The sequence below is a fragment of the Glycine soja genome, chromosome 2 (assembly GCF_004193775.1).
Source record: "Glycine soja cultivar W05 chromosome 2, ASM419377v2, whole genome shotgun sequence".
NCBI lineage: Eukaryota > Viridiplantae > Streptophyta > Magnoliopsida > Fabales > Fabaceae > Glycine > Glycine soja.
The window spans coordinates 27,095,489-27,122,561 of NC_041003.1; the positions used below are offsets into that span (position 1 = coordinate 27,095,489).

General features: G+C 30.5%; 2 protein-coding genes across 2 annotated transcripts; both read right to left on the bottom strand.

Annotated features, from left to right (window-relative positions):
* Nucleotides 1-1,659: 1,659 nt before the first annotated feature.
* LOC114391702 (probable carboxylesterase 15) lies at nucleotides 1,660-6,831 on the bottom strand. Its single transcript, XM_028352675.1, has 2 exons — nucleotides 5,980-6,831; nucleotides 1,660-2,200 (listed from the first exon to the last, which is right to left on the bottom strand). Exons 1-2 carry the CDS (start codon nucleotides 6,669-6,671, stop codon nucleotides 1,894-1,896), a joined length of 999 nt encoding a protein of 332 aa, XP_028208476.1. The 5' UTR covers nucleotides 6,672-6,831; the 3' UTR covers nucleotides 1,660-1,893.
* Nucleotides 6,832-12,062: 5,231 nt separating this feature from the next.
* On the bottom strand, nucleotides 12,063-18,249 carry LOC114391709 (L10-interacting MYB domain-containing protein-like). Its single transcript, XM_028352679.1, has 2 exons — nucleotides 17,854-18,249; nucleotides 12,063-12,770 (listed from the first exon to the last, which is right to left on the bottom strand). The coding sequence occupies exons 1-2, from the start codon at nucleotides 18,184-18,186 to the stop codon at nucleotides 12,234-12,236; spliced, it is 870 nt and encodes a 289-aa protein (XP_028208480.1). The 5' UTR covers nucleotides 18,187-18,249; the 3' UTR covers nucleotides 12,063-12,233.
* Between the last annotated feature and the right edge of the window lie 8,824 nt (nucleotides 18,250-27,073).

The following is a 27,073-nucleotide window of genomic DNA, read 5'->3' on the forward strand; positions in this document are numbered from 1 at the left end:
ATTAAAAATCGTTTTGGATTCTAAAATGGTTTTTAGTTAAAAATAGTTTTAAAAGAGCTAAAAATCGTCTTAGAAATATTTATAAAATCATCATATATGACAATGATGACGACGGTTAATAAATGTCATCATATATATAAATTAATCGATATAGGATGCATTTTTTTGATACTGGATATGCTGTAAGAACTCATGCCTTTCAAGGATTAATACACTATGAAAAAGAAAAAGAAAAGACCTCGCTAGTTTTCTTAGTCAACCATGTCCAACTCCTATCCTTTTATGAGGTCATATGTGACTCTAGCAAAGTCCACGTGTTCGTTTTTCTTTCGTTAATGCTTTTGATAAGATTCTCTCAATTAAGTACATTATATTACAAAAGATATTGGAGCTTGTACCGTCTATAATATATGTGAAGTCCCAAACTTGAATTGCAAATTTACAAGAGAACAAACAAATGAGAAGTGCTCTATCTCAAGATTCTTTAGAGCAGATATCAGACAGTGATGACTCATCTCCATTGAGAACAATTTTTTTTTTTTTTTTTGCCTAGATTAATTTTTGAATCAAAGTGGTACTCTATCCAACACCACGAACCAAGCAAAGGAATATTTTCCATAATTTTGTTTTAGCATGCATATTGAATGTACTTCTTTTTTTATTTATTCATAATATTTGATATAAAAGACCTTGTCCCCTCATTTCAAGCGATGAGAAAAAATGTATGTCCTCTCAAACCAACGAAAATGATTGAGAAATTGACTATAATGTGTGTGGGAAGAATGTAATATCAAGACCCAAAAATTTTGACATATTCAAATTCAATTTTGTGGAATGGATGACATGTTACGCGTGCTACCTTTAATTATGGTTGGACCAACTGTGTAAATGATATGAGAAGTCAAATTTAATAATATGACATCTCTCATAACATTTCTTTTATATATCAAAACTGAATTTTATCAATCCAACTATTGATTTGTGTAATATTATCATTGTGAAGATACACAAGTTTACACAATTTAAATATTCAAATATATATAAGAAAAAGTTATATGTATATATTTTTTTAAACATTATATATATATATATATATATATATATATATATATATATATATATATATATATATAATATGAATGAAACGCCAAAGTCGTTGAATTCATATAATCCGTCCACATTACTTTCATTGCGCATATTCAGCTGATCATTATGAATGATCATGTGGATGAATTGACTTTAAATTTAATTAATGTTTCAAAATTATGTTTTAGGTGTACATTTGTGTTAAAATACTTGGAGAGAAAATTTTATGATTTATAATATTTCTCCTGAAGAAAATTATTTTCCGTAAAGAATATGTGGTTTGTAAAAAATCAATTGGTAATTATAAAAAAACATTTAATAATGTTTTATTGTTTGATTTGCTAAGATTATTGTAGATATTTTTTAAATAATATAATAGTTTTTTGTGAAATCATTGTAATTTACAATAAGAATATAATAAAATATTATACTAACATTATAATATACGGTGATCATATATATTAATTTTCTACACAAATATAATTATCTATTAGTATTTAACAAGTATGATATCTTATACTATATATTAGTATTCATAATTTTTGTTAAATAAGTTATATACCAAAATCAAACTTAAGACAAAAATGATTACTACGTAAATTAACTTTTTTTAGAATATTAGTACAAAAAATCAAACGATAGCAATTAAAATTTTACAATGCAGCATTTTCAATTCCATGTGCAACCTACGTACATTTTATTACCCATTTTACCAAACTAGAAAACATGGATTAACTTTAAATCACTACATATGAAAAGCCTAATCCCCTTTGATGATCTTCAGTGTTTCACACATATATATTCTAATTAATGAGAATTTTCAAGCATGAATCGTTTAATGATTTGCACGACCTCTTCCGCAGCCTCTGAGTGCGAATCATGAGTGAGAAATCCATGTTCCTTCCCCTTAAACTCAATGTATTCAATGTTCTTCCCTAGTTCTTTTAACCTTGTTGCATAGTCCACTGCTCTGTCCTTCAGCAATTCATTGCCACCAACTATCACTAAGATAGGGTCAAGCTTCACATGTCCAAGGTTTGGACTGTTAGCTCCAAATGGGTTCGCCAATGGGTGATCTCTTGTCTCTCCAATAGGTATTGACAGCCTCCAAAATCTGTTTGAAGGAAGAGATAAACCCTATCAACGCATATAGAACAGTTCTAATGCTATATATAAAGAACAATGATAAATGTTCATTCCACATTTTGGAGTGAATTAAAGTGAAAAAGAGAGATGAGAAGAAAGAAGAAAAGGTAGAAAGAAAGTGATAGATAGATGTGAGGATACAAGGAAGAATGATTGAGATGAAAAATGAAATAGAAGAATATGTGAATGTATGTTAAGTATATTCCATAAACGGAGTTATAACAATATAGGTTCTTACACATTTTTTTTTGTGACCACTAACGATACTAAGAATTGAATCTAAAAATTCATGCATATTATTCAAACTTTTTACTACTAAGTTGATCCTAATTAGTAGGTGATCACCAACACATTCTTTTATTAGATACATTTTTTTATTATTTGAAATTTATTAAAAATTATAAAATTATGAGTAAAACTTATTAAATAAGAAATGAGACCCACCAAATTTTATGTTTTTCAATAAATTTTAACCAATAATAAAAAAATATATTTAAGAAAGAATGTTGCTCTCATTTTTCTATTTCATAATTGATGGAGAACAAATCTTAATCAAAATTTTGAGAATTATTTTCGCGTGTAATTGTAAAAATAATTTTTTTACCATATATAGTTATATATAAATAGTTAAATTAAAATTAAATAAACTAATCTTAATTATTTTTATATAATATATATAATTAAAATTTGTTATTTTTATAAAAATTAGTGTGAACAATTCTCATATGCTTACTTGAATTACCCAACTCTCTAAAAAGTGGATTGCCTTGTTAAAAATTTGTAAATAATTTTATTGTTTGAGAATATGACAACAGAATTGAATTTTAAGTGATTCTCCACATGCTAAATAATTTTTCTTTTGGTGTAGTACACATATTCACCACTTTCTCATTGTGTACCCACATCTTTCATAGGTATTAGGTATTTTCCAAATAAGAAAAAGTTTTACTTTGCACGTGGAATATCATAATTAATTAAAATTTTAAAATGTTACTAACCTAGAAGACAAGTAAATATAACTAAAATGGTGTACTTTAAATAATATAGAGGAATAGTTTTTCTTTTCAGAGACACGTAAGTATTTGTCATTATAACATTTAATATGCATGCTGATCTAATATTAGAATATTCAACTCAAATATTTGATAGCGAAGGCTATACATATATCACGTTTATTATTTGTGAAACATGATACGGCAAGTGAAACTTTTTATTTAAAAATATTTTTTATGTGAAAATAAAAATTATTATTTATTTTTAAGTAATTAAAAATATTTATTAAAATAAATTAAATATTTTTTAATCAATATTTTTAATACGTTCATTAACTTAATTTAAAAATATAATACAATATAGAAAGACTTACTGCGTTTTAGGCATCTCCTAAAAAGCTAATTACTTCACTAGATAAAACTTCCCAAATTATTTTGTTCATTCAGGATGAAAACTGATCGACTTTAAAGTGGGTTGATTACAAAGAAATTCACTTTTTTTCTCAGTACTATTTTAATAAAAAAAAATTTTACGTTTGGAGTATCTATTCGAATATTCCTCATTCACACATCAATTTTAATGAAGTAAAATTGTAATTTTGGTTCTCCTACTTATTTTAATTTTGTTTTTGGTCTCCCTATAAAATTATTAACGCATTTAGTCCTCGAATTATGTTCAACCACGTAAATGTAATACCGAAGTTTAGATTTAGACATTAACTTGTTATAAGGAATGTTGATTGTCACGAGACATATTTTGATTGGACGATGACTGTCACGTGTCACGTTCTGATTGAACATTGACAACAATACATTTTCATCGTCTATAGAGTCAACATCCAATCAGAACATAACATGTGGCAGTCATCGTTCAACCAAAATGGGATACGTGATAGTCAACATTCATTTGTAACAGTCAACCTTTAAATCTGGACTTAGGGACCACATTTATGGGGTGAAACATGACTGGAGTTGGAGAAGTAAATGATGCATCAATAATTTTAAAAAAAGACCAAAATCAAAATTAGAAACAACTAAAAGGACAAAATACAATTTTACCTTGTAATTAATACCGTTTGATGTTTAGCTGTATAACTTTTAAAAGATGATATATTATTTTATATTTTGATTTATCAATCCTTTTCTTGTTCTGCTTGTAAAGTTATGTATGTATAGCATTATATTAAGGAAACTTAACATGTATAGCATTATAAAAAATTAATTATATTATGTTCCCATTATAAACGTTTCTTTAAATAATTTTTAATCATTTGTTAATTTTTTTATCAGTAATTTTAGTTTTTTTAAAAAAATTATTTATTTATATTTGAGATTATTTTTGAGTAATAAAAATAAGTGAGGAATGAATAAAAAGTTTTAAAGCGATTAAAAATGATAATGAGAAATTAATGTACTATAAGTTAGCAAAAATTTTGAGAGATAAAAATATAATATGAAAAAATTGTGAGACTACAAAATTTAATTAACCCTGAATAAAATTATAATAACAAATATCTAAATCAAACTATTAGTACAAGTTCCGTTAGTATGAGCCATTCAAACTGGAAATAATAATTACGACAGCATATGAATTTTGAAAGCAATGAATGGATAAAATCATAAATCAATGATCATTTGGCAAATAGCTGAGGTGTAAAAAATACATGATACAGGTCATGTGATAGAAACAAAAATACTAAAATATATATAAAGTTAATGTAATAACTGAGGTGTAAAAAAATTAAAATAAAAACAAATATAATGAAAAGTAAAAAATATAAAAAAAAAGTTTATGACAATCACGTTTCTCTTTCTCAATATTTGTTGAACGTGGACCCGGTGGCACCCAGATGTGACATAAAGAAGTGGAAGACGACTTTATAGCAAATGTTCCTATGGCTTTGGGAATGACATGTTTGAATTTTGGCCTTTCGAACCATGATTAATATTTTGATTTGCTCACGTTCCCGAAACTAAATAAAACAAAATCATTATATAATTTCAGATTGTTTTAGAGATTAGACTTAGACATTATGTATGTAAGATACATTGAATGTCTAATAGTCTTTTTTTTCTTTTTTTGAATTAGTCTTGGTCCAAATGAAAGTAACATGATGAAATAAATTCATAAAATAACTGTATATTAAATTCGTTTTAAATTTCACAATTTTTTAATTATCATTTTAGTTTACCTAAAATAAATGAGTATTTTACATTCTAAATGCTTAAAACTAGTATTAAAAAAAATTAAACATGCATGGTGGAAAAGAATTATCAAAGTTGTTATTCATTCACAGTAATATAAACGAAAATTTATTTAAATTATTTGCTTTTTTCTTCTTCTTTTTTTGCACCGGTATCTTAAAAAAAATCTTATAACCCTGTTTAAAATTTAGTCATAATTAAAATTTTTCATTCCTTTTCAAGTGTGTTTTGTATGTATATATCAAATCTGTATCTAGTTCCACAAATTCAGCCGACATTGTTGATAGAGTCACACCTTGAGTTGCCAATAAAATAAATAAAATATGAAGATTATATTACTTGTCATATATGTGTATTTTATACATTATATATTTTGTACTTATCTAATTACAAATATAGTGAATAAAAATACACTTTTAGCTAAAAGAAAAAAGATACCGTTGAAAAGTTAAAACTTCACTCTTTATACTTCCATATATGATCGTGAGATAAGAATAATTTTTTTTTCTCAAACTTTTAGGAAAAGCGTAGTTAAATTTTCAACCCTTACCTGTCGAGCAACTCAAGGGTCAGCATTTGTTCCGGTGGGCCCACCTCCGACCTGGTCCGAACCACCCCACTGAAAAACGGGCCCAGCAGAACGTAACCTCGTACGCGAACCGGATCCATCTCCCTCGAACCGGGTCCGAGCTGAACCGCCAAGTGGTGCGCAATGTTCCCGCCAGAGGAGTCACCGAGGATGAAAGCACGGTCAAAGTCAACGCCCCGGGTCACCCACTCATCCCCGCCGTGGTGGCCCTGTCGCTGGAGCCACCGCAGGGCTTCCACGCCGTCATCCACTGCGGCGGGAAGGCGGTGCTCTGGAGCGAGGCGGTAGTCCGGGGTCACCACGGCGGCATGGAGGCTCGTAGCTAGGCGCACACAGCACGAATGAATGTGTGGCCACACTCTCGAGCCGAAGCAGAAGCCGCCGCCGTGGAGGAACATCACCACGGGCAACGACTTATTGTTGTTGTTCTTGTCGTCATCATTATTAATGTTGTCGTCAAATTTAGGTTTGTAGAGACGGAGGTGGAGGTTGAATTTTTTGTGGAAGAGGAAGTCTTTGAATTGTACGAGGTTGTCGTGTTGGGTGGGTTGAGGTTGTTCTTGGAAGTTGATGTTGGAACGCAAAACGGTGCCGTCGCTCAAGAGTGTGAGGAGGCCCATGCAATCCTCTACTACGTGGGGAGGGAAAGCCATTTTAGTGAAGAAGAAAACGTTGTTTTGGTGAGGGAAAGTGAGAGTGGTGATGAGGGCTATAAATACAAACACCTAAGAGGCGAATATGGCGCTACGTTGGTGACTTTGTTAGTGGGACACGTACGAGAATGGAGGGTTTTGGTATCACTGTGGTGTGGAACTGTCAAAGTCCAGCGTTTGTTAAGGCCATAAATTAATTAGGTGAAAAGATAAAAACAAAATTGATTATTAGCGGACACCCTAGTTGACACTTTTGTTGTTTAGTAAAAAAAAAACAAAGAAAATAGAGTGAATGAATATAAGAATGATGAATAAAATATAAGAAATAGAATGGATGAAAAATAAGGACGATGAATGAAATATTTGATAAATAAAATAAAAATCAAGATGTTTAATTTAAGATAAATAGGAAAGAGATAAATAGATAAATGAAAATAAGTGAGAAATAAAATAAAAATAATTAATGGGTTTTTATTTCTCTCATTTCTCATTTACTTCTACTAGACACACTTATCTTTTTTATTTTTCACCTTTTTTTACTCTTCGCCCTATTTGTTATTTCTCCTTCACCAAGTTAATAATGGTGCAATATGATAGGTGAGATATATACCACGATGTGTATTAAGAGAAGAGAGATAGAGCCATTAAAAAGAGAGAGAAGAGAGATAGAACCATTAAGTGTTTTTAGTTCCCCGGCTTATTCTCTAATTTTTGCACTAAGAGAGATTAAAAACATATATTTTATTAAAGTTTAGAGACTAAATTACACGAAAGTTTAGAAACTAAAAATAAAATTCAATCAAAATATAAGGTCTAAAATTGTATTTTATCTTAATTTTAAAAATAATTATTGTAAAAGTTAATAAATTTATGATATATAATAATATGTAATTATATGAAAATGTAAAATTATTTTTTATTTTGTATACCCTCTTTTTAATTTCATGAATTAACTTGGTGTGCTTGACCATCTTTTATTTTAGAAAATGGAAAATAAAAAACGGAAGTAATACAAATCACTTCAGCTCTGCATCCCAGAAAATATGCAAATTATTCAACATTATTAATTTGGAAGCCTTAAAATCAGGGCAAAGGAAGCCTTAAAATCGTCATCCTCTCTAACAAAGTATTAATAACATGATCGCGGAGGTTTCTATTCAAGTGGACCAAAAGGCAAAAGTTTCATTCACTCCCAAAAAGCCAAAGGACTAAAGAATAATGCACAAATACGAAGAAAAAGGTTCCATTCAAGGATTACTACATCACTATATATAAGAAATGGTAATTTAAATTTAAGGCGGCAATAACATCGACTAATAGTGGAATGGCTAGTTGGAAACTTGGAGTATTACCAGAAGAATCAAAAGAGTCTGCTCAACGGGCTTTACAAGATGAAGCTCAGTAACGGAATGCCGTTTCAGTTGAATGATTTTGATCAATCAGAATTCTGAACTGGGTCTGTTCAACCGGCTGGTCCGGCTCTACTTGATGAAGCGGACTAACGAATGCCGTTTCAATGAAATGATTTTTTTTTTTTTTTTACTATGTTATTGATGCAAAGTTGTGATTAATTTTTGTAGAAGAATATTGTTGATCATTTTTAACAGAGTCTTTCTTTCTAATGAATTTATTTTTTTTTCATTCACATACTCATGATTAACAAAATAGAGTCCAATTTCACTTATTGGTTCAATCAAATTATTTTTGCCTTTTTGTTTTATCATTTTAGAGAATAAAATAAAAATTATACATTCCAATATATTTTATATTTATTTGTTTACCAAATTAATTGGAAAAGTCGTGGACGGTCGTGGACGGATCCAAGAAACTTTACTAGTGGGGCAAGAAAGTAGTATATAATATTTTTACAATAACAAATTATATATTTTTATAAATACATAATCTTACGATAAATAAAATTCTAATTACTTAAATTTTTACAAATTACAATTGATTCAAGATATATAAACGACAATATAATACTCTAACCAGTATAACAATATTTTTTTGTCATGGATCAAAGATACACTGGCAATGCATAACTGTCACTAATCCAAGTAACGAATTTTCATACTAAATACATTAGTTATTCCTTTATACATGAACACAATCAGATTTTACACATAACTAGTCATAAATATGTAAATAGTCAATTTTATCTAAAAAAAAGTGGATTGCTCTTAAAATTGTTACTCTCGTCACTTTAGTTAATGGAATTAAAAAAAATTAAAAATATTTTAAAATTGTAATTTGTCAATCAATTAAATTTTCTATCAAGTGAGATTCATATTCTTTAATGAAAGGAGTGATCGGATACGATGATGGTTAACATTAAATACGACAAAAATAATTAAAATTTATATATATATATATATATATATATATATAAATTCAAGATATAATATAATTTTTTTTACTTATATTTAAGATAAAAGTAAAGGAGTAACCAAATTTTAACTAAGTTAACTCTACTTAATTTTATTATTTTAAAAATACCCTCAAATTAGTTTGAGTTTTATTTTCCAAGAGAATGGCATGCTCCCAATAAATAAGTTCCAGGAGAATATATATGACATGCTAAACAAACATGGATAATAGTATAAAGGGTCTTTTTGCCTTTACTTAGGGATGGAAATGAATCGAACAACTTGTGAAAGGTCTTTGACTTGGTCTATATAAAACTTGGTTCGACTTCACTTGTTTATTATAAAGGTCAAGCTCAGGCTTTTTAAAAAGTCATAAAAAGACCAAATCCAATCTATAAAAAAAATTTATTAATCTTAACAAGTCGGTCTGTTTAATTAATAATAATAATAATAACTACTATTATTATTAAATAAAAAAATTTTAAAACTCTTCATATTCTTATAAAATAATAAATAGAAAATAAAAATATTTTTAATAATAATAACCCGTGGGCATTTCACTTTTACACATGTCTCTTTGCATTCTCACATTCTTAATTCATTTTTCTTTACGAAGTCTCTCACCAGTCACCACTGTCCACCCGCTACTGCACTCCTACATACTCCATCAAACCATCACAAGGTATTTGTTTTGTTTTGCTAAAATTTCTTACGCTGTTATTTGCTCCCTTTTCAATAGATTAAATTATTTTTCCTGCAACTTCTTTTTAACTCATTCTATATACTTATGGTCGTACTCCGTGCAGGCGTGCAACTATTGTTGTTGATCCTGCAGAGCCTACCCAAAGGTTCAGGCCAGATTGTAGGGAGTGGGCCATACGTTTTTGTATTTCTATGAGAAGCTCTACGTTAGTGGTTAGTCGAAACTTCCTATTCATTGCAACTACTTTTAGACTAGCAACAAGCCAGAAGTAAAAGAATACGAGTCTGTTTGGATGCACTATTGTAAAAGATCTTATAGAGAAAGAACTTATCCGAGAAGTTCTTATCTGAAAAGATACTTTTTCATAAGTTAATTTGATGTTTGGATGAAAAATTCTTAAGTGCTTATTTAAATTAATATGGTGTTTGAATAAAATTGTAGAAGATCTTTTGCATAATTAAAATTACCAAAAAGGATATTATATACTTTGACATTATTAAAACTAATAATTAAATACTTAAACATTATTATATAATTATTAAATGTCTTAAATAATTAAATATTATTAAAAATAATAAAAATTATTTTCTTCTTCTATTTCATTTATAAAAATATTTTAACTTTATCATTATATTTAAAATATTGTTATATATTTTCTAGAAATTTTGATTAAAAAATAATTATTTTTATAAAAATAAAATAAATGTATCTCATAAAAATATAGTTATACACCTTTCTACATAATTACTTTTCATATTTAAAATCTAATTAATTTATTGTTTTAGTAATGTTGTCACATACATTCTAGTTTATAATTTAATTATTATCTATGTAATTATAATTTATAACAAAATATAAAATATCATTAACTTGGTGATAATACGATCAATAATGTCTTTCAATATAAAATTGTTCAAATGTACCCATACCATAAACATGCAACCTTGTAGTATTAAAAAATAAAGAAATTAAATACGTGTTGGAAACATATTCTTCAAAGATTATCTAAATCGTTCCATTTGTAGAGTATTTTGAGCATTCGGTTCTTCCCATGTTGTAATACTAGGACCAACTTCACTTTCATCCTCATCACTATCTATATCTTCATCTAGCGAATCAAATTCTCCATCACTCTTGTCATTTCTTTGAATAAAGTTATGTATAGCCATGCAAGCAACAATGATTTGGTTTTGTGTCTTCAAAGCAAAAGGTGACATATTACCCAATATCTTCCATCTTGCTTTACATAAACCAAATGCACGTTCAATTGTACTTCGAAGACTGGAATGATAATAATTAAAAACTTCAACTCTTCCCCTGATTCTAGGCCCAATTCTAAATTGCGGGAGATGATACCTAGTTTTCTTGTACGGTCCTAGAAAACCCATAAAAGTAGGGTAACCAGAATCAACAAGATAATATTTACCTAAAGAATAAAATAATAGAGCATGTTAGGACACAAAATTATAATGATACATATTTATAATATATAAATTTTAAGTACCTTGAGGAGGATGTGAAAAATGCAATGCAGGCTTACGTAAAGCCTCCATAAATATCTTAGTATCATGTGCAGAACCTTCCCAACCTGCCCAAACAAAAGTGAAACACATGCTAAAGTCACAAACAACCATGACATTAGTGGTAGTGTAGCCTTTCCGACCAATATAGACTCCTTGTAGATGAGAGGGAACACAAACTCGTATGTGAGTACCATCTATTGCACCAATACAATCCCTAAAGTAAGGGCGATATCTGGCATCTTTTAGAATCTCATCAGGAGCATCCCTAAATGATGGATCAATAGGCTTAATTATATCCTTTGCAAACATACACACAGCTTCTAAGACATTATGGAAATGTCTAGATATTGTTTCACCTGAATGTTGAAATCTTTCCTCACAATTACAAACAGAACCTGGTTGACTCAACATGTATAAAAATAAGCCAACTTGCTCATAAATGCTGACATTTCGAGTTTTCTTTAAGTTGTACTTGGTTTCCAAGATATCACATAATTCAAGAAAGACAAGTTTCTTCATTCTAAACATCTGATAACAACGTATTGGATGACCATTTAGAATTTCAGATACCCAACGATGGCCTGTCATGCTTGAATCTCTACATGGATTTTTCACAACATATTTCATGAAGTAATTGGTAACATTAGCTACAGCAAACATCAACACTTTGTTCTTCGTAATGTGATCTTCATCGTCAGATGAAGAATCATTTGATGATAGTGATGAGTCATTTGATGATAATGATGAAGACATCCTGTAGAAGGAAAAAAAAATCATAACACAACTGAAAATAAAAAAATCAAGAGCCAAACCATAACTAATATCCATAACATAGCCAAAATTAAAATCAAAGATCCATGACATAACTAAAATTAAAAACTAAGATCCATAACACAACCAAGGTTCATAACCAAGCAAAACTAGCAAGTGTCAATGATATCAAATAGAGGAGAAACTAAGGAATTTGTGCTTAAGTTTCAGACTTGATCCATCCAAGTTGTAGCTCAGGCCCTTCTAAAGCAACAAAGGTGATCCTGTTTGCCCTTTTTTTCATAAGTTTAGTGGCTTTGTAAAATAGTTCACTCCCACGCTCAAGTCCTGGTAGATCTTTCAACTTTGCTACACATGCAGTAATGCTAGTTGGGTCTTGAGCAGATACACTAGATTCAAATGTTTGAATAATACGATCTAATTGTGAGGAAAGCTTGGCAGCAACCCCAATTCTTTTATCACCCTCTCTTCCTCTCTTCCTCTGTCCATTTTCCTTTGCCGAAGACGTGTTCTGAGTTGTCGTGTCTATCTCAGGCTCATTCACTTCCATGTCAGTGTTATCATCAATGTTATCATTTGTCTCTTCTGTTCTTGTGTTGAATCCTTCATATTGTCTTGAATCTTCAGATGGTGCATATGCTGCAAAACCAGTAGCAATAGTACCTTTAAAAAGGAATTCCATCTCAGGTAAGAATTTGAGGCCTTGCTCTCTAAACTTTGCTACTTCAGGATCCTCCTATAAAATAAAAAATAAGAATTATAATATATATTTGGCATGAGAATTAAGAGATAAAAATCAATCTCATTATAATATATTTGGTAAGATTGACATTCCTATATAATTTAAATTAAGCAAAACCAACTTTTTAGCTGGCAGAACTTGTGTTATCACGAATAATCAATTTGGTGACCTTCGAGTGTTATCACGAATAATCACTATTAAAGAAAAGGACAAGTTGAATTGACCAAAAGAATAAAAGAATAAGAAATGGAGAGGAGTCACTAGTCAGTACAAGTAAGCAAAATAATTTAATTAGGTGCAACAATAAATGTTATAAACTTTTTCTTTTTTTTCTATAACGTGTTAGGAAATCTCCCAAAGCATACATCACTACCACCATCATGCCTAGATGCAGATTGATTGGCCTGTGGGACACAATATTATAAGAGGTCAACTTGACAAACCACCCAAGAAATAGTCCAAATTGTGCAAGCAGTGAAATTTGCAATGTAAAGAAAATTAGACAACGTGATGACCAAACTAGATCTGGTGTCTTAATAAGCAACGTAAAGAAAACTAGACAACGTTACAAGCTTAGCAACAACCTTAATAAAGCAAGCAGTGAAATTTGCATTTATATTATTGTTCTCTGCATTGACATTAAGTAACCAGTGACTCAACGAACTTAGTGGAGGGTGAACTAACTACCTGCCAAATACCACCAATAAAAACGTGAAAGGCAATGCTATCTAATACTAATATGCTAATATAAAATATTTGGTTTATCTTTTAGTTTTTTTCTTTATATGAAGTTAGACCAAAAAATTTTTTAAAAATTATTCTAAAAGTAAAGGTAACTTTTTAATAAATAATTTTTTTATAAAACTTTAAAAGAGAGACAGAAACTAAAAAAAAAGTTAAACATTGCAGAAGTTCCTACTCCAGAAGCAGAGTGGAATACTGAAAATATGCATATAATTCAAGACCAAACAAATTAGCAACTTGCCTCTGCAACATACAAGAGGCTCAACATGACATAATAAATCGAAAAACCTCCTTGAGTGCCTCACCGAGTCAAAAGAATCATGCATATATAGTAGTATAAAAACAAGGAGATCAAAGAAAAATATGACAATCAATGCATATAAATATGTAATAAATTAAACAATCATTAAAATCTGGCAATGCAGAGGCTACAATATCACACAATGATATTATGAACCTAGACAATGAAAGGGTAAAGTATATTCACTCCAGGCTCTCTAAGAATTTGGGTCGAGAAAATAGTGTGAAGGAATTGGATTCAACTACCCTACCCACCAAGTCTGATAGCCATTTTGGGTCTAGAAACTATTTTGTTGTTGTTGGTCTTGGTAAACCCAAGAGGGACTTGTCACTCATTTTTGACACAGGTAGTAATCTTACATGGACTCAGTGTGAACCCTGTGCTGGTTCTTGCTACAAGCAGCAAGATGCAATCTTTGATCCATCAATGTCAAGGAGTTTCCTTGTTGGTTTTGTAGAAGGTCTAGTTCTTGCTGTTCTGATTCAAGCTCAGGACCAATCAGGTTTGATAACAAATTAAAACATGAACTTCAATATAGAAATATTTAATTTAAATTTTAGGTGAGGCCTCAAATCCCATGCATATATATACATTTCTATGTGTTTAGGATTCATCAGCATAGACTGCAGATCTCCTGCAGATTTAAACTACACTGAGTCAACAACAGGCATAAATTATACTTCAGATGCAAATTTCATAAATACTGGTGTGAGTGGGACAATAGTATCTGAACTTAGAAATGAGGCTCTAAATATCTGATCAAGGCTGGTTTTTTGTATGGAAACTATGATGGCCCCCCAACCCAAATCCTTGCTCTTTATTTCCCAAGAAAATGGATTTTCAGTTTTTACCACTTTCAATTTTGGGTTTTGATTGGGCATTGGGATTGTTGGCCTTTTGGATGCTTTCAATTGAGTACAAGTCACAATTTTCAAACTAGTGTGTAAAGATTGTGTTACTTGGGCTCCTGATTTTTGGTTTTCTTTATCTATACCACTCTTTCCTTACAAGATCCTGGAGGACTCAACCAACTGTCAATACCTCCCTTTATTCCCAATTTGAAAATTTAATTTTGGGATTAGCATTGCATTTTGCATTAGTTCTTCACGTGTTTTGCTAGTCTCTAGGTTCTAAAACTGCAGTGTGTTAGGTATATTTTAGCAAATAGTTTCTGAACGTGCTTGTCAATAAATTCATTCTGCCATTTCAATTTTGAGCCTTCTCTTCTTGCTGTTAGTTGGATACAGCCTTATGGTGTGATCTGTTCTATTGTATGCCTGCAATTCAGCTTTCAAAAGCTAATCCTATATATCTTTCTTTTTATAATTTCTGCCAATAAATTGTTCATTATACATGATTTTTCTGGTTTTCCTGTATCTTGCTTGTGAAGAAAATGTTTCTTCTATTTGACTTAGTAATGTTGTACTGATTCTTTAACTGCAAAAAGCTTAACAAACATGCCATAACTCATAAATTGTACTGATTCTTTAACTGCAAAAAGCTTAACAAACATGCCATAACTCATAAGTTTGTTGACATAGTAACAAGATCTGCTAGTGTTCAATTCATTAGGAACCTAACAGAGGAATAGTAATTCAGAGAGTGTAAAGATAATTTGTGTCTTTATATAAAGCAAAGAGTCTACATAGGCTTTTACCCCAGAAATAGAGGCTTGACAGAACAAAACATCAAACTACCAGTTGCTGATTGTTCAGGTATAAAAAGCAGGAAATAATTGATAATTATGTCCCCATTATTCAAGTTAAGGATCTTGTCATACAGAGATTGAGGTTTAGCTTTTATAGTACAAGCTAAGACCTTTCAAATTATAAGACCTTCGATCTACGTCTCTTAGGAATTCCAAATTACAGCTATTAAGCACAAAACACAATTTGCTCGAAAGCAAATTACAAGGAAACAACGCCTAAAACATTATTCTTGACTCGTACTAACCCGAGTCGTTAAGGTTCTGTTTGGACAATTATTCTATTTCATTTCATACCACTATTTTATTCCAACCTTTCATTTCACCCACCTTCAGTTATTCAAACATAGCCTAAGAATCCTTGGCCTTACAATTAAGAAACTTAAATACATAACACTAATCTAAATTGTAATGTACCTATAAACAGAAGCCACAAAAATTAACTGATAATTTTAATCATCTTTTCTACTACTTCTGCATCAATATCTTTCCGGTACCTTTTGCTGGAGTTATCAATTATGGGTGAGTTTACGATTCAGATTAGCAATGACCTTGTTAACCAGCTTGTTAATGATATGGTGCCGAAGAAAAAAACTAGAAAGACTAGACGGAAGGTGGCAAGAGAGACTGAAAAGCCCTAATCTAATGAAACTATAAAGCCCGACAGTGCAGTTACTCCAGGGTGGCCAGTGCAGTTCCCTTTATTTCTACCTACAACATTGCCTGTACAACCTTCCCATTCAGAGTTAGAAGGTATTCAGTCTATGCTTCAGGAAAAGAATATTACCACCTCTCTTTCTCCAACTAATCATGCCTTGACTACATCGGTATTGGCCTCTTCTCCTATTACCAACGCCAACACCACCATGACACCTCAAACACCCAACTTGCATCTTCTTCAACACCCCAATATTCTGATAATATTCCCTTCTTTAGCATATCCTACAAGACTGGGAATCTGAAGACACTTTTGCTTCATGGGGGACAGGAATCAAAGTTTGAGTCTGCAATGAGGAGAAGAATAATGAAGTTCCTCAACATTTCTGACAATGACTACTTCATGGTTTTCACAGCAAACAGAACCTCAGCTTATGACTATGAGAATGAGGCAGTGGAAGCAATGATTAGTTGCTCAGAGAAGAGAGGAGCCAAGGCACATAGCGGCACCTGCAAAACCAAAAGAAGGTTCTGGAAGTGTGGAAGCAAAAGGACCAGTTGATAGCCTTCAAAGTAAGAAAGCACAAGATAGTGGTGAGAATGGGGGGTTTAACATTGAGTGCAGGTGTTTGGATCAAGTGGACTCTTTGGGATTGATAATGATCACCAATAGAATGAGGTACCTTATAAATTGGCTGGTGAACTCCATGATGAAGCTGAAGCACCCTAATGCAGAAGGGGTTCCCCTAGTCAAGATTTATGGTCCTAAGGTGAAATTTGATAGGGGACTTGCTTTGGCTTTCAATGTGTTTGATTGGAAAGGTGAAAAGGTTGAGCCTATCCTTGTACAGAAGCTTGCTGATAGGAACAATATATCTCTCAGCTATGGATTTTTCCATCATGTTTGGTTTGCAGATAAGTATGCAGAAGACAAGGGGAAAGTTCTACAGACCAAAGAAGGAAGAGTCCAAGGAGTTACCACCAACAAGAAGAAAGATAGAGATAAGCTAGGAGTAACTGTGGTTACTGCTGCATTAAGCTTCCTGGCTAATTTTGAAGATGTATATAAACTATGGACTTTTGTTGCCAGGTTCCTTGATGCTGATTTTGTGGAGAAGGAGAGATGGAGATACACAACTCTCAATCAGAAAACAATTGAAGTTTAATACAATAAATTTCACCTCATTCTTCTGGATTGTGGAACACAGAAGACTCAAGAGTGTGGATCCAGATGAGGATTTCAAGAGGAGAAAATAGTTTACTTATCCAATCATTTTGTTGATTAGTTCATAAGTCATATAGACAATTCATCAGTCAAATATATTTGATTTTACTTGCTTCTTCTATTTTGTCCTTGCATACATATTCAGGCAAAGAAATCACAGCTAGAAAATTGAATATACCCTTCTATTTATTCCCAAACTGACAAAAGTGTAAGTTCCAGCACCAGTATATTGAGCAACTATTCTTCAATGATATGTATGTCTATTTAACAAAAATAAAAATAAATAATAGGCGAGGTTGGTTCTACCTCAGTTTTCTTGTCACTACACTGGTTGCAATGGTTTTCGTTGAATAACACATAAAAATCAAAATCAAAATCAAGAATCACACATAAAAAACAAAAGAACAAAAGAAGGCTGCAATGGTTTTCGTTGAATAACACATACCTGAATTTTGGCTTCCCACCATTCATCACTAGCTGCAATGGTTTTCTTCTCCCCATCCCAGCCAAGACCTGTGTCCTTCCCAATAAGCTTGGCCCATAATTGCCATTCCTTTTTCAAAGAATCCAACCTATTTCTGAATTGCTTATATTCATATCTCAAATTTGTTGTCTTATTGAACTTTTCTGCAATATTTGCCCAACCAAGCTTAGTGAAGTGGTTGTGAGGTTTATTTCCAACATTCACCTCTTCTATGCACACTTTCAACATAATCTTAGTATTTTTATCACACCATTCTGCTTTCTTTCTTTTCACAGGAACTTGATTGAGAGACATTTCACAAGCTTAACGAAACAAACAAAAGCATACAAAGGAAGAAGAAAAAGTGACGAAGGAAGAAGAAAAAAACCTGTGATGCTAACAAAGGAAGAAGAAAAAATGACGAAGGATGATTGGAAGAGATGACCAAGGATGATCGGAAGAGATGACGAAGGAGATCGGAAGCATGGGAGAAAAATTTCGAGGAAGGCACAGCACGACCGTTCTCAGGAACGAGAGAAAATTTTAGGGTTCAGAAAAATGAGGAGGGTATGCTTGTCATTTTGAAATTTTCTTGAGGACATTATTGTCCAAGCCTTATTTTGGGATCAACTTCCCGAAAAGGAGATTTGAGAAGCTGGAAATCAGAGCTTAAGAAAAAGATCTGCTAAGAGCTTTTGCTTTTGTAAAAGCTAAAAAATAAAAAATAACCAAACACTCTTAAAAAATAAAAAAGATCTTTTTTCAGTAGATAAGATGATAAAAGATCTTTTGGGCCACATCCAAATGGGCCCTACGTCCACTATTCATCTTTTCTACCGAATCAAATCAAAGTATAAACAATTTAGACTAAAATAATCACTCTATATTTTACAGGAAAATAACTATACTACTCTATGGTTGCTTTTCGACAAAATTAGACTAGTACAACAAAGTTTGGATTCTTATAAATTAGTATGAAATGACATTATGAGCTAATAATTCATAATGAGTAATTTTTTAAAAATTATTGGACTTTTTTATGTTGAATATGTTGTTGCCCAGAAAAGGGGAAAAACACAAGCTGGTATATGCACCTAAAAAACAAAACATAAGACAATTACACAACAAATTAAATCTCTCTTATTTTATGACACAAATATCTTATAATATAGTATATAAGATATGACTTGAGTAGACTAAGATGAAATTATGGTAGATATATTATTTTTAAAAATATTTAATATAATTATATATTCAAAAATTGGATTAAAAATTGTTAATTTAACTAATAATAACTTAAAATGATACACTCATTTTTTATCAGCTAGTTTTTTTTATATCAAAATATACTCGTTTGATGGTGTTTAACTTCAATTTAATGTCACTTTTTCCTTACACTACTAAAATAAATTATTTTTCTTTTATTGGTGGATATTTTCTTCTCAACATAATACTCAAGGGCGAATTATGAATCAAACTTTAGATTACTTGTGATAGCGTGCGAAAAGAGGTAAAAATAAAAGTATGAAAATGTATAATAAAATAAGTTGATTTCCTTTTCTATTATATGTTATTTTTTATTGTCATAGTATTGGGTTCTTTTACTTTTTAAATATTGATATAAATATGTTATTAATTTACTTTCTACATTTTACTTTTTGATGAGTAGTGAAATGTCTGCATCTACTCCTATGGCTGGTGGCAATGAGGATAACAAAGGTAATGATGCTGGAAAAAAATAAAGAACTAGGAGCAGAGGCAGTTATTAAGAAGAAAAGGCAAAAAACATCAACAGTTTGGAATGACTTTGATGAAGTTGAAATTCCTGGAGTGGAAAAAAAAGGTTGTGTGCAGGTATTGCAAAGATAAATTATCTATAGGTAGCAAGGGTGGAAAGGGAGGTAGCACAAGTCATTTACGGAGACATTCAGAAAGTTGCTTAATAAGGAGGCTACAACTGTCTAAAGAAAAGAAGCAACCTATCATCCCCTTCCAGCCTTCTAATCCAACAAACCCATTTCTAGTTCCTGGAATAAGATACTCCAATGAGAGGATGAGAGAAATAATTGCTATTGTCGTGATGGTTCATGAGCTACCTTTCAGCATTGTCGAGGATGAAGTATGGATGTGGGCATTACAATATGCAAATTCTGAATTTCAAAAAATAAGTCGAAAAATAGTGAGAAGTGATTGTTTAACATTATATGAAGCAGAGAAGAAACAATTGAAGACCTTGCTGAAAATTGTTAGCAATATTAGTTTAACAACTGATATGTGGAAATCTAGTCACCAAGTTGTTGAGTACATGGTTATTACAGGTCATTTTATGGATGCAGGTTGGAATCTTCAAAAAAAAGTCTTGAGTTTTGTGAAGGTGCCTGCTCCACGCGAGGAATTGATGTGGTTGATGTCATTTTCAAGTGCTTAATGGCATGGGAGATTGAAGACAAAGTGTTTTATGTGTCTATCGATAACGCTTCTTACAATGACTCATGTTTGAAGAATCTTAAAGAAAACTTATCATTGAGCAGAAAGCTGGTTTTGAATGGTGATCTGTTTCATGTCAGATGTTGCACACACATATTAAACTTATTGGTGCAAGATGGCCTCAGTAAGATTAAGGATATCATTCAGAATGTTCGTGAAAGTGTGAAGTATATTAACCATAATGATTCAAGACTAAAGGCATTTTGTGATGTTGTAGAACAAAAACATCTAAAAGAAAGAAAGCTCATCATTGATTGTCCCACTAGGTGGAATTCCACATTTCAAATGTTGTCAACAACATTGAAGTTCAAAACTGCAATTTCAGCCTATAGTGAAAGAGATCCACACTATACTTATGCACCTTCACATGAGGATTAGGAAAAAGTGCAAAAGGTTTGTACACTTTTAGAAGTTTTTAATGTAGCTACACATATAATCTAAGGTAGTGAGTATCCTACTGCTAATTTATATCTTGCAGAAGTTTGGAGGGTTAAGCAAGTAATAGACAATGCATTAGAGGATACATCTTTTTTCATGAGAGAAATGGCAGGTTCAATGAAGGTAAAGTTTGACAAATATTGGGGAGAATGCAATATGTTGATGTCCATTGCAAGTTCCATGTTGTTAACATATGTTTTCCATTGATATACAAGTCTGAAGAAATTGCAAAGGAGAATATAGAGAAGGTACAAAACTCACTTCAACAATTATATGATGAGTATGTGACTTTGAGTATCAATGAATTATCCTTAAATGAAATGAATGATACTGGCATAAATTCTTCAACTACCTCTGCATCTAAATCTTCTATTGTCACTGGATTTGATCAAATAATGAACATTGTGCGTGCAAATGAAGCCATCCCTCCAATGAGATCAGAATTAGAGGATTATCTTAAGGAGAATGTTTATATTCCTGAAACTAGTAACTCTTCTTTTACAGTGTTAGAGTGGTGGAGGAACAATAGCCTAAAATACAAGGTTTTATCAAAGATGGCGGATGACATACTAGCTATTCCAATATCAACAGTAGCTTTAGAGTCTACATTTAGTGTTGGGGGTAGGGTAGTTGATGAGTATCATTCTAAACTAAATGAAGAATCTATTGAAGCGCTCATTTTCCCTTATTGTGAAGGTGAATGAAAAGCTTGAAGAAATCATCTTGAAGATAACTTGATTGCAGATGATTTGTAAATGTAAGTTCATTGTTGAAGTCGCATTATAATTTTTAGTTGTATGTGTTTTAGTGACATCTTGGCTCATATTTTTGTTGCTACTACGCAAGTTTATCTAGTTTATGTATTTAAACATTTTAATAGATACTTAACTATGTCAAATTCAATTATTGTTATAATTCTAGTGCTGTCAAAATGTTAAACATCATGTTTGTGGTAGAAGTCTGCACTTTAATTTATTGGATTAAGGGTGTATATCTTGAATTATATTTTGTTTGCTAGCTTTATAGCAACTGACAGATTAACGATGATTATCTATACCATTTTTATGGTATTATGAATGACAGGATGAAGTGACATATAAAGTGCTTAGAGAGTTCATGTGTATGTGGAAAATTTTCAAAAAGAAAAAGACTCAAGCTAAAAGGATATTGCAACCAGATTAATACTTTCAAGGAAAAGAATGTTTTATAAAGACATTTTCACACAATTTAAATATTTTTGTTTGGCTATATTAGTATAAATCATCTCTAATCCATACATTTTTTTTAATATTATGCTCTTTTTTTTTATTTTCTTTTGATATACTTTGTGTTTTAACGACTTGAATTCAATATGATTTTGTTTATTAATTATTTTTGGATTTGTACATTACTTATACAAAATTTTATAAGTTTCTTTTTTTTTAGTTAGTATTTCACCAGGTTTTAAAATAATTAATTGATCAAAGACGTCTTTAAGCAAGCTTTTAAATAGACTCGTAGGTCAAACCAGACTTTTATGTAAGCCGAGCCGAGCCTTTAAAAAAAGGCTATGGCAGGTAATGAACCAAGCTCAAGCCTTGTGTATTCAACTCAAGCCGAGCTCAAGCCTAGTAAAGCCTGGCTTGACTAGGCTCATTTCCACCCCTATGACTGCACACTTCAAATATAAACTCATTCATAAATATAAAGTGTGTTAGGAATACATTTTATAATATATTCATATTAATACATATTTTTTTATTGGTTTAAATTTATTCAAAATTATGAGAAAAAGTTATTAAATATTTTTGTGCAATTTCCAAGAATTTTGTGTAATTTTCAAGAATTTTAACCAATCAAATAACACATGTTTAAAAAAGTGCATTAGAAAATATGTTACTAACATTTCTCTTACAAATATTTTTAAGTGGAAAATTAAAGATAAAAGACACTCAAAAGTAGATTGGGACCTCTCGAAGAGGAAGACATAATGTCATGGATATATTTTGTCGTGTAGGTGAACTGTTAGCTCCTATTTTCTTTCCATTTAGATTTTTAATATTAAATGATATCAACTAACTTTTTAATAAGTGTAAAAATAATTATTTTTGTTTATATAGATGTCAAGAGAGAGTATTATTTTTCCAAATTTTCCCTTAAAATTAAGGGGAACCTATTCATTTTCTCCAATCTTCATAAGAGAGAAAAAATGACAATTCAAAATAACATTTATTATAGATAAAAACAAATAAGAGTATTTTAGTTAATAAATAATTAATGCATGAGAGAGATGAAATAAAATCGTATAATAAGGGACAAAAAAATTATTAAATATGTCTTATAAACAATGAAAATTCCTTTTTATGTGTGGTTTAATGTTGTTAACTTGTCATGTAGAAAAAAAATTATTGATTATAATAAAATGGTTATAGAATTTCCTTTTTTATCCATTTTTTCTCACTCCACAATAAATACATATATAAAATAATAAAATATTAAAAACCAAGTAAGAATATACTCCTTCCCGTATTAGATTATATGATACTTAAGATTTTAACATAACTACTAAAAAATATAATTAATTTGTTGAATTTCAACGAAAACATAAAGTAAATTTCTAATATATTTTTTATCTCTCTAATTAATGACTTATTTTTTTTATATAATACTCTTAGTAAGTATTGATTAAGAATAATTTAAAAAAATATTTAATGCGGGTTTGATTTTGTAAAACAATATTTAAACAATTTTTTTCTCTAAAGGAGGTAGTAATTAATAAGAATACTAGTTGAATGCCCGTGCGATGCAAGGGGTGGCATTTTACTGTAAGTGACATAAACATTATGTAGACTGTTTGTAAAAAGGATTGATTGTGTTGTAACTTTTAAAAATTGTAGGAAATAATATGAAACAAACCTAGAAAATAGATAAAAATTGAAAACAAAGATGACCATCAAAAGAGATAGATTCAAACAATAAATATAAAAAGTTATAAAAAATGTTTTTTGATGTATAAACCAAGTTTGAGTGTATATTAAAAGTTTCAATCATCAATTGTATTGTTAAACAACAATCAATAGAATGAATGTGTAAAGATAAGCCCCGTGCGAACGCTCTGACTGACATTTTACTGTAAGTAGTATAAATATTGTGTAGATAGTTTTTTTTAAAGGATTGAGTGTGATTGTAATTACAACAGAGAATATATCAGATGCTTATTAAGAACAAATTTTAAATAACATAAGGAGATAGTTAATATATTGTTGGATACGCATATCAAATGTTGTTATCATGATCCCATGCAAATAACGTGGCAGGTAGTGCGGGTTTAAAAATGATGTTGTTTGCTTTACCATCTTTAACTTTTTTATATACTGGTTGCACTTGCACTATGTTCTTGGCCGAGAATAGCAAACAATCCGAGAACGACAACTGTAAAAAAGAATGCCAATCATAGGTATCCGTCAACAGTAACTACAGGTGTAGCACACGGATAATTGAACAAAACATGTTAACATCAAAGTTTAGGTGTTATCTGCATTTGGAATAGGGAAAAGAAGAAATGCTTAGAAGCGTGAATGCTGACATTGTCAGCACAGAATGCTGCCATAAATCGCATTCTTGCCATCCAATGTGATGGGCCCTATAGAAAGAGATTTAATGTAATCAGTAATAGAAAAATATAGGGAGTAAATTATTTATAAATATGTAGACAAAGATGCACCCCCAAAAACTGCCAAACCATCAAAGTTTGCCCATAGCCGTATTTGTTGTGTAAAGAGGATGCCTTTAGGGGAAAAATTCCAATTAATAGTACCGTCAAAGATCAATGATACAGGATAAGAGCAAATATTGGAAGGAGGAAAGTGGAATATATACTAATGTTCCTAAGATTAAAATCAAGTATGGCAAAGTGAAAGATACTTACAGTGATAGAGGAACATCTTGATGTACTCATCTTATTTTTTGGAAGTTTAAGGTTGCACAGAAATGACTTAACAAATGCTTTGATAATCAGTTTTAAAGAATAAGTAATATAATATTAAATATAAATATATAGAAAATAAGTGGGGCGATGTGGTTGGGATGTAACTGGCACAACAATTAGTAATGGAAAGACACGAATTAAATTATGACCCCTCGAAGCCTGTTCCAAAGTTCAATGGTTAATAGTCACAACGAATAGTTATTAATGTTGGGTTGAGTGTTTGGCTTTTACACTTCCGTAAATTGTTTAAATTAATTATTTTGTATTATCAGTGCATATTAATGAATGGTAATGATGATATTTCCTCGGTTTAGGTTTATGATTAGACACAATAGATGGTAGCATTGGGAATCAAAGGTCGACAATCATGGAGGATATTAATCAAATCGGTTGTCATGTCTAGAAGTATAATAATTACTATGTACTGTTATGGGCACACCATGGTAAAAATGCAGCGAGAAATAAGCAACGAGATTTAGATTTGCACAGTCATGGGGGGAAAGTCGAACAAAGGAGATCCGTAGGCACATAAATCATAAAATGTTTGGTGCAAAATAAAAAAAAGACACAGAGCATGTAATACATACCCACAGAGAATGGACAGACCATAATTGAAATAGCCTCAACAGGAAAATTCCATAACTGAAAAATAAAGGGTCAATAGATTGGCCATGTGATACCATATCAATTGAAACATGGGCCAACAATTTTTTAAAGTATAATGATTGTGATCATAAAGCATATTTTTGATTCAATGATATTGTTTTCATCTAGCACATGATTCACGGTGTAAATGTATAAAGTTTCTAACGACATCGTTCATGCCAGACACTATGGAATACATACCCACAGAGGTCAGCAGAACCCCCCAAAAAAGCCACAAACAGAGAACTGTATAAGTAAACAAAAGAAGGAAATGGACATGCCAGAAATTGAAATGGTCTCAACAGGAAAAATCGATAATTGAAAAACAAAGGGTTAATAGATTGACCATCTGATAACGTATCAATTGAAACTTGACCACAATTTTTTAAGCATAATGACTGGGGTCATAAAGTATATTTTTTATTCAATGAAATTGGTGATGGCAGACATTGGCAAACAAAAAAAAAAAGAAGGTGTAACATAACGACAAAAACAAATACAAATAAATATGCTAATTAATTAAACGTTAATAAATTGATGATCATAATAGCAAAAAAAAAATAAAATACAAAATTCAAGCTGATTTGAATAATATGTTAAAATTGATAGTGCAATATTTTAAATTGATTGTTAAGTGCCTACTAATTAGGAACAAATCAATGCCTAAATTCCCATCATTTTGATATCCTAACAGAATATGATCATTAATTTGAAAATTATGATAATTTTCATATCCTAACAGAATATTTAAAATTGATTGTTAAGCACCTGTTAATTTGAAATCAAAACTAATAAAAATATGAATAAAATATGTTTGTTAATTGGATGTCAGTCAATTAGCGCAAAATTAATATTGAGTTGCATGTAAGGAATAAAGTATGATTTTAAGGTTGTCATGGAATTTGTGATAGAAATCACATGTACCTAATTTTATTATTATTTATCACTCCTCTATTTGTTTACCCCTTTGAAAATCACATGCACCTGAGCCTTTTTTTTATTTTAAAAATAGCAGTTTTTTATTCTTTGAAATTAGTACAAAGTCTCCTAAAATATTAGGATGAATGTAAATGTTTCAAACAAACATATTTTAAAAAATACCATTTGCAACTAAAATTATTAAAATTAATTTAGAGAGTATACATGGATTAATAATAGTATTTGCTTTTAATTAGAGGATGAAGAGCCTGCTTGTTTAGTATTTGTATATATTTCTATTAAAGTTCTTAAAGTTACGTCTAACTTTTTGGAAAAACAACCGAAGTCTTGTTATTATAAAATTAAAATTTAATGTGCAAATGAATTTTTAGAGGTGATCAAACCGCTGGTTAGAAGGATAAATGATGAATTTGATTTTTTTTTAATCTGACTATTTATCTTTTCTAAATAATCTATTTTAGTTATTCATTTGATTTGAAAGTTTCAAAATCATTAATATTTAAACGATTCATATTGGTGACTCATATTATCTAAAGTATTTAAAATAATAATTTGATTATTTGAATATATTTAAAATGTTCTTTAATTCAAGTATTTTCAAATTATAAAATTGAATATGTTTAAACAATTGAAGGATTATTCTTAATTTTAAAATAAGGCCACACAAAGATGTCGACTTTCTAACCCAGCAACGAAAATTCTTAACTAAACGTTAACAAATTGACC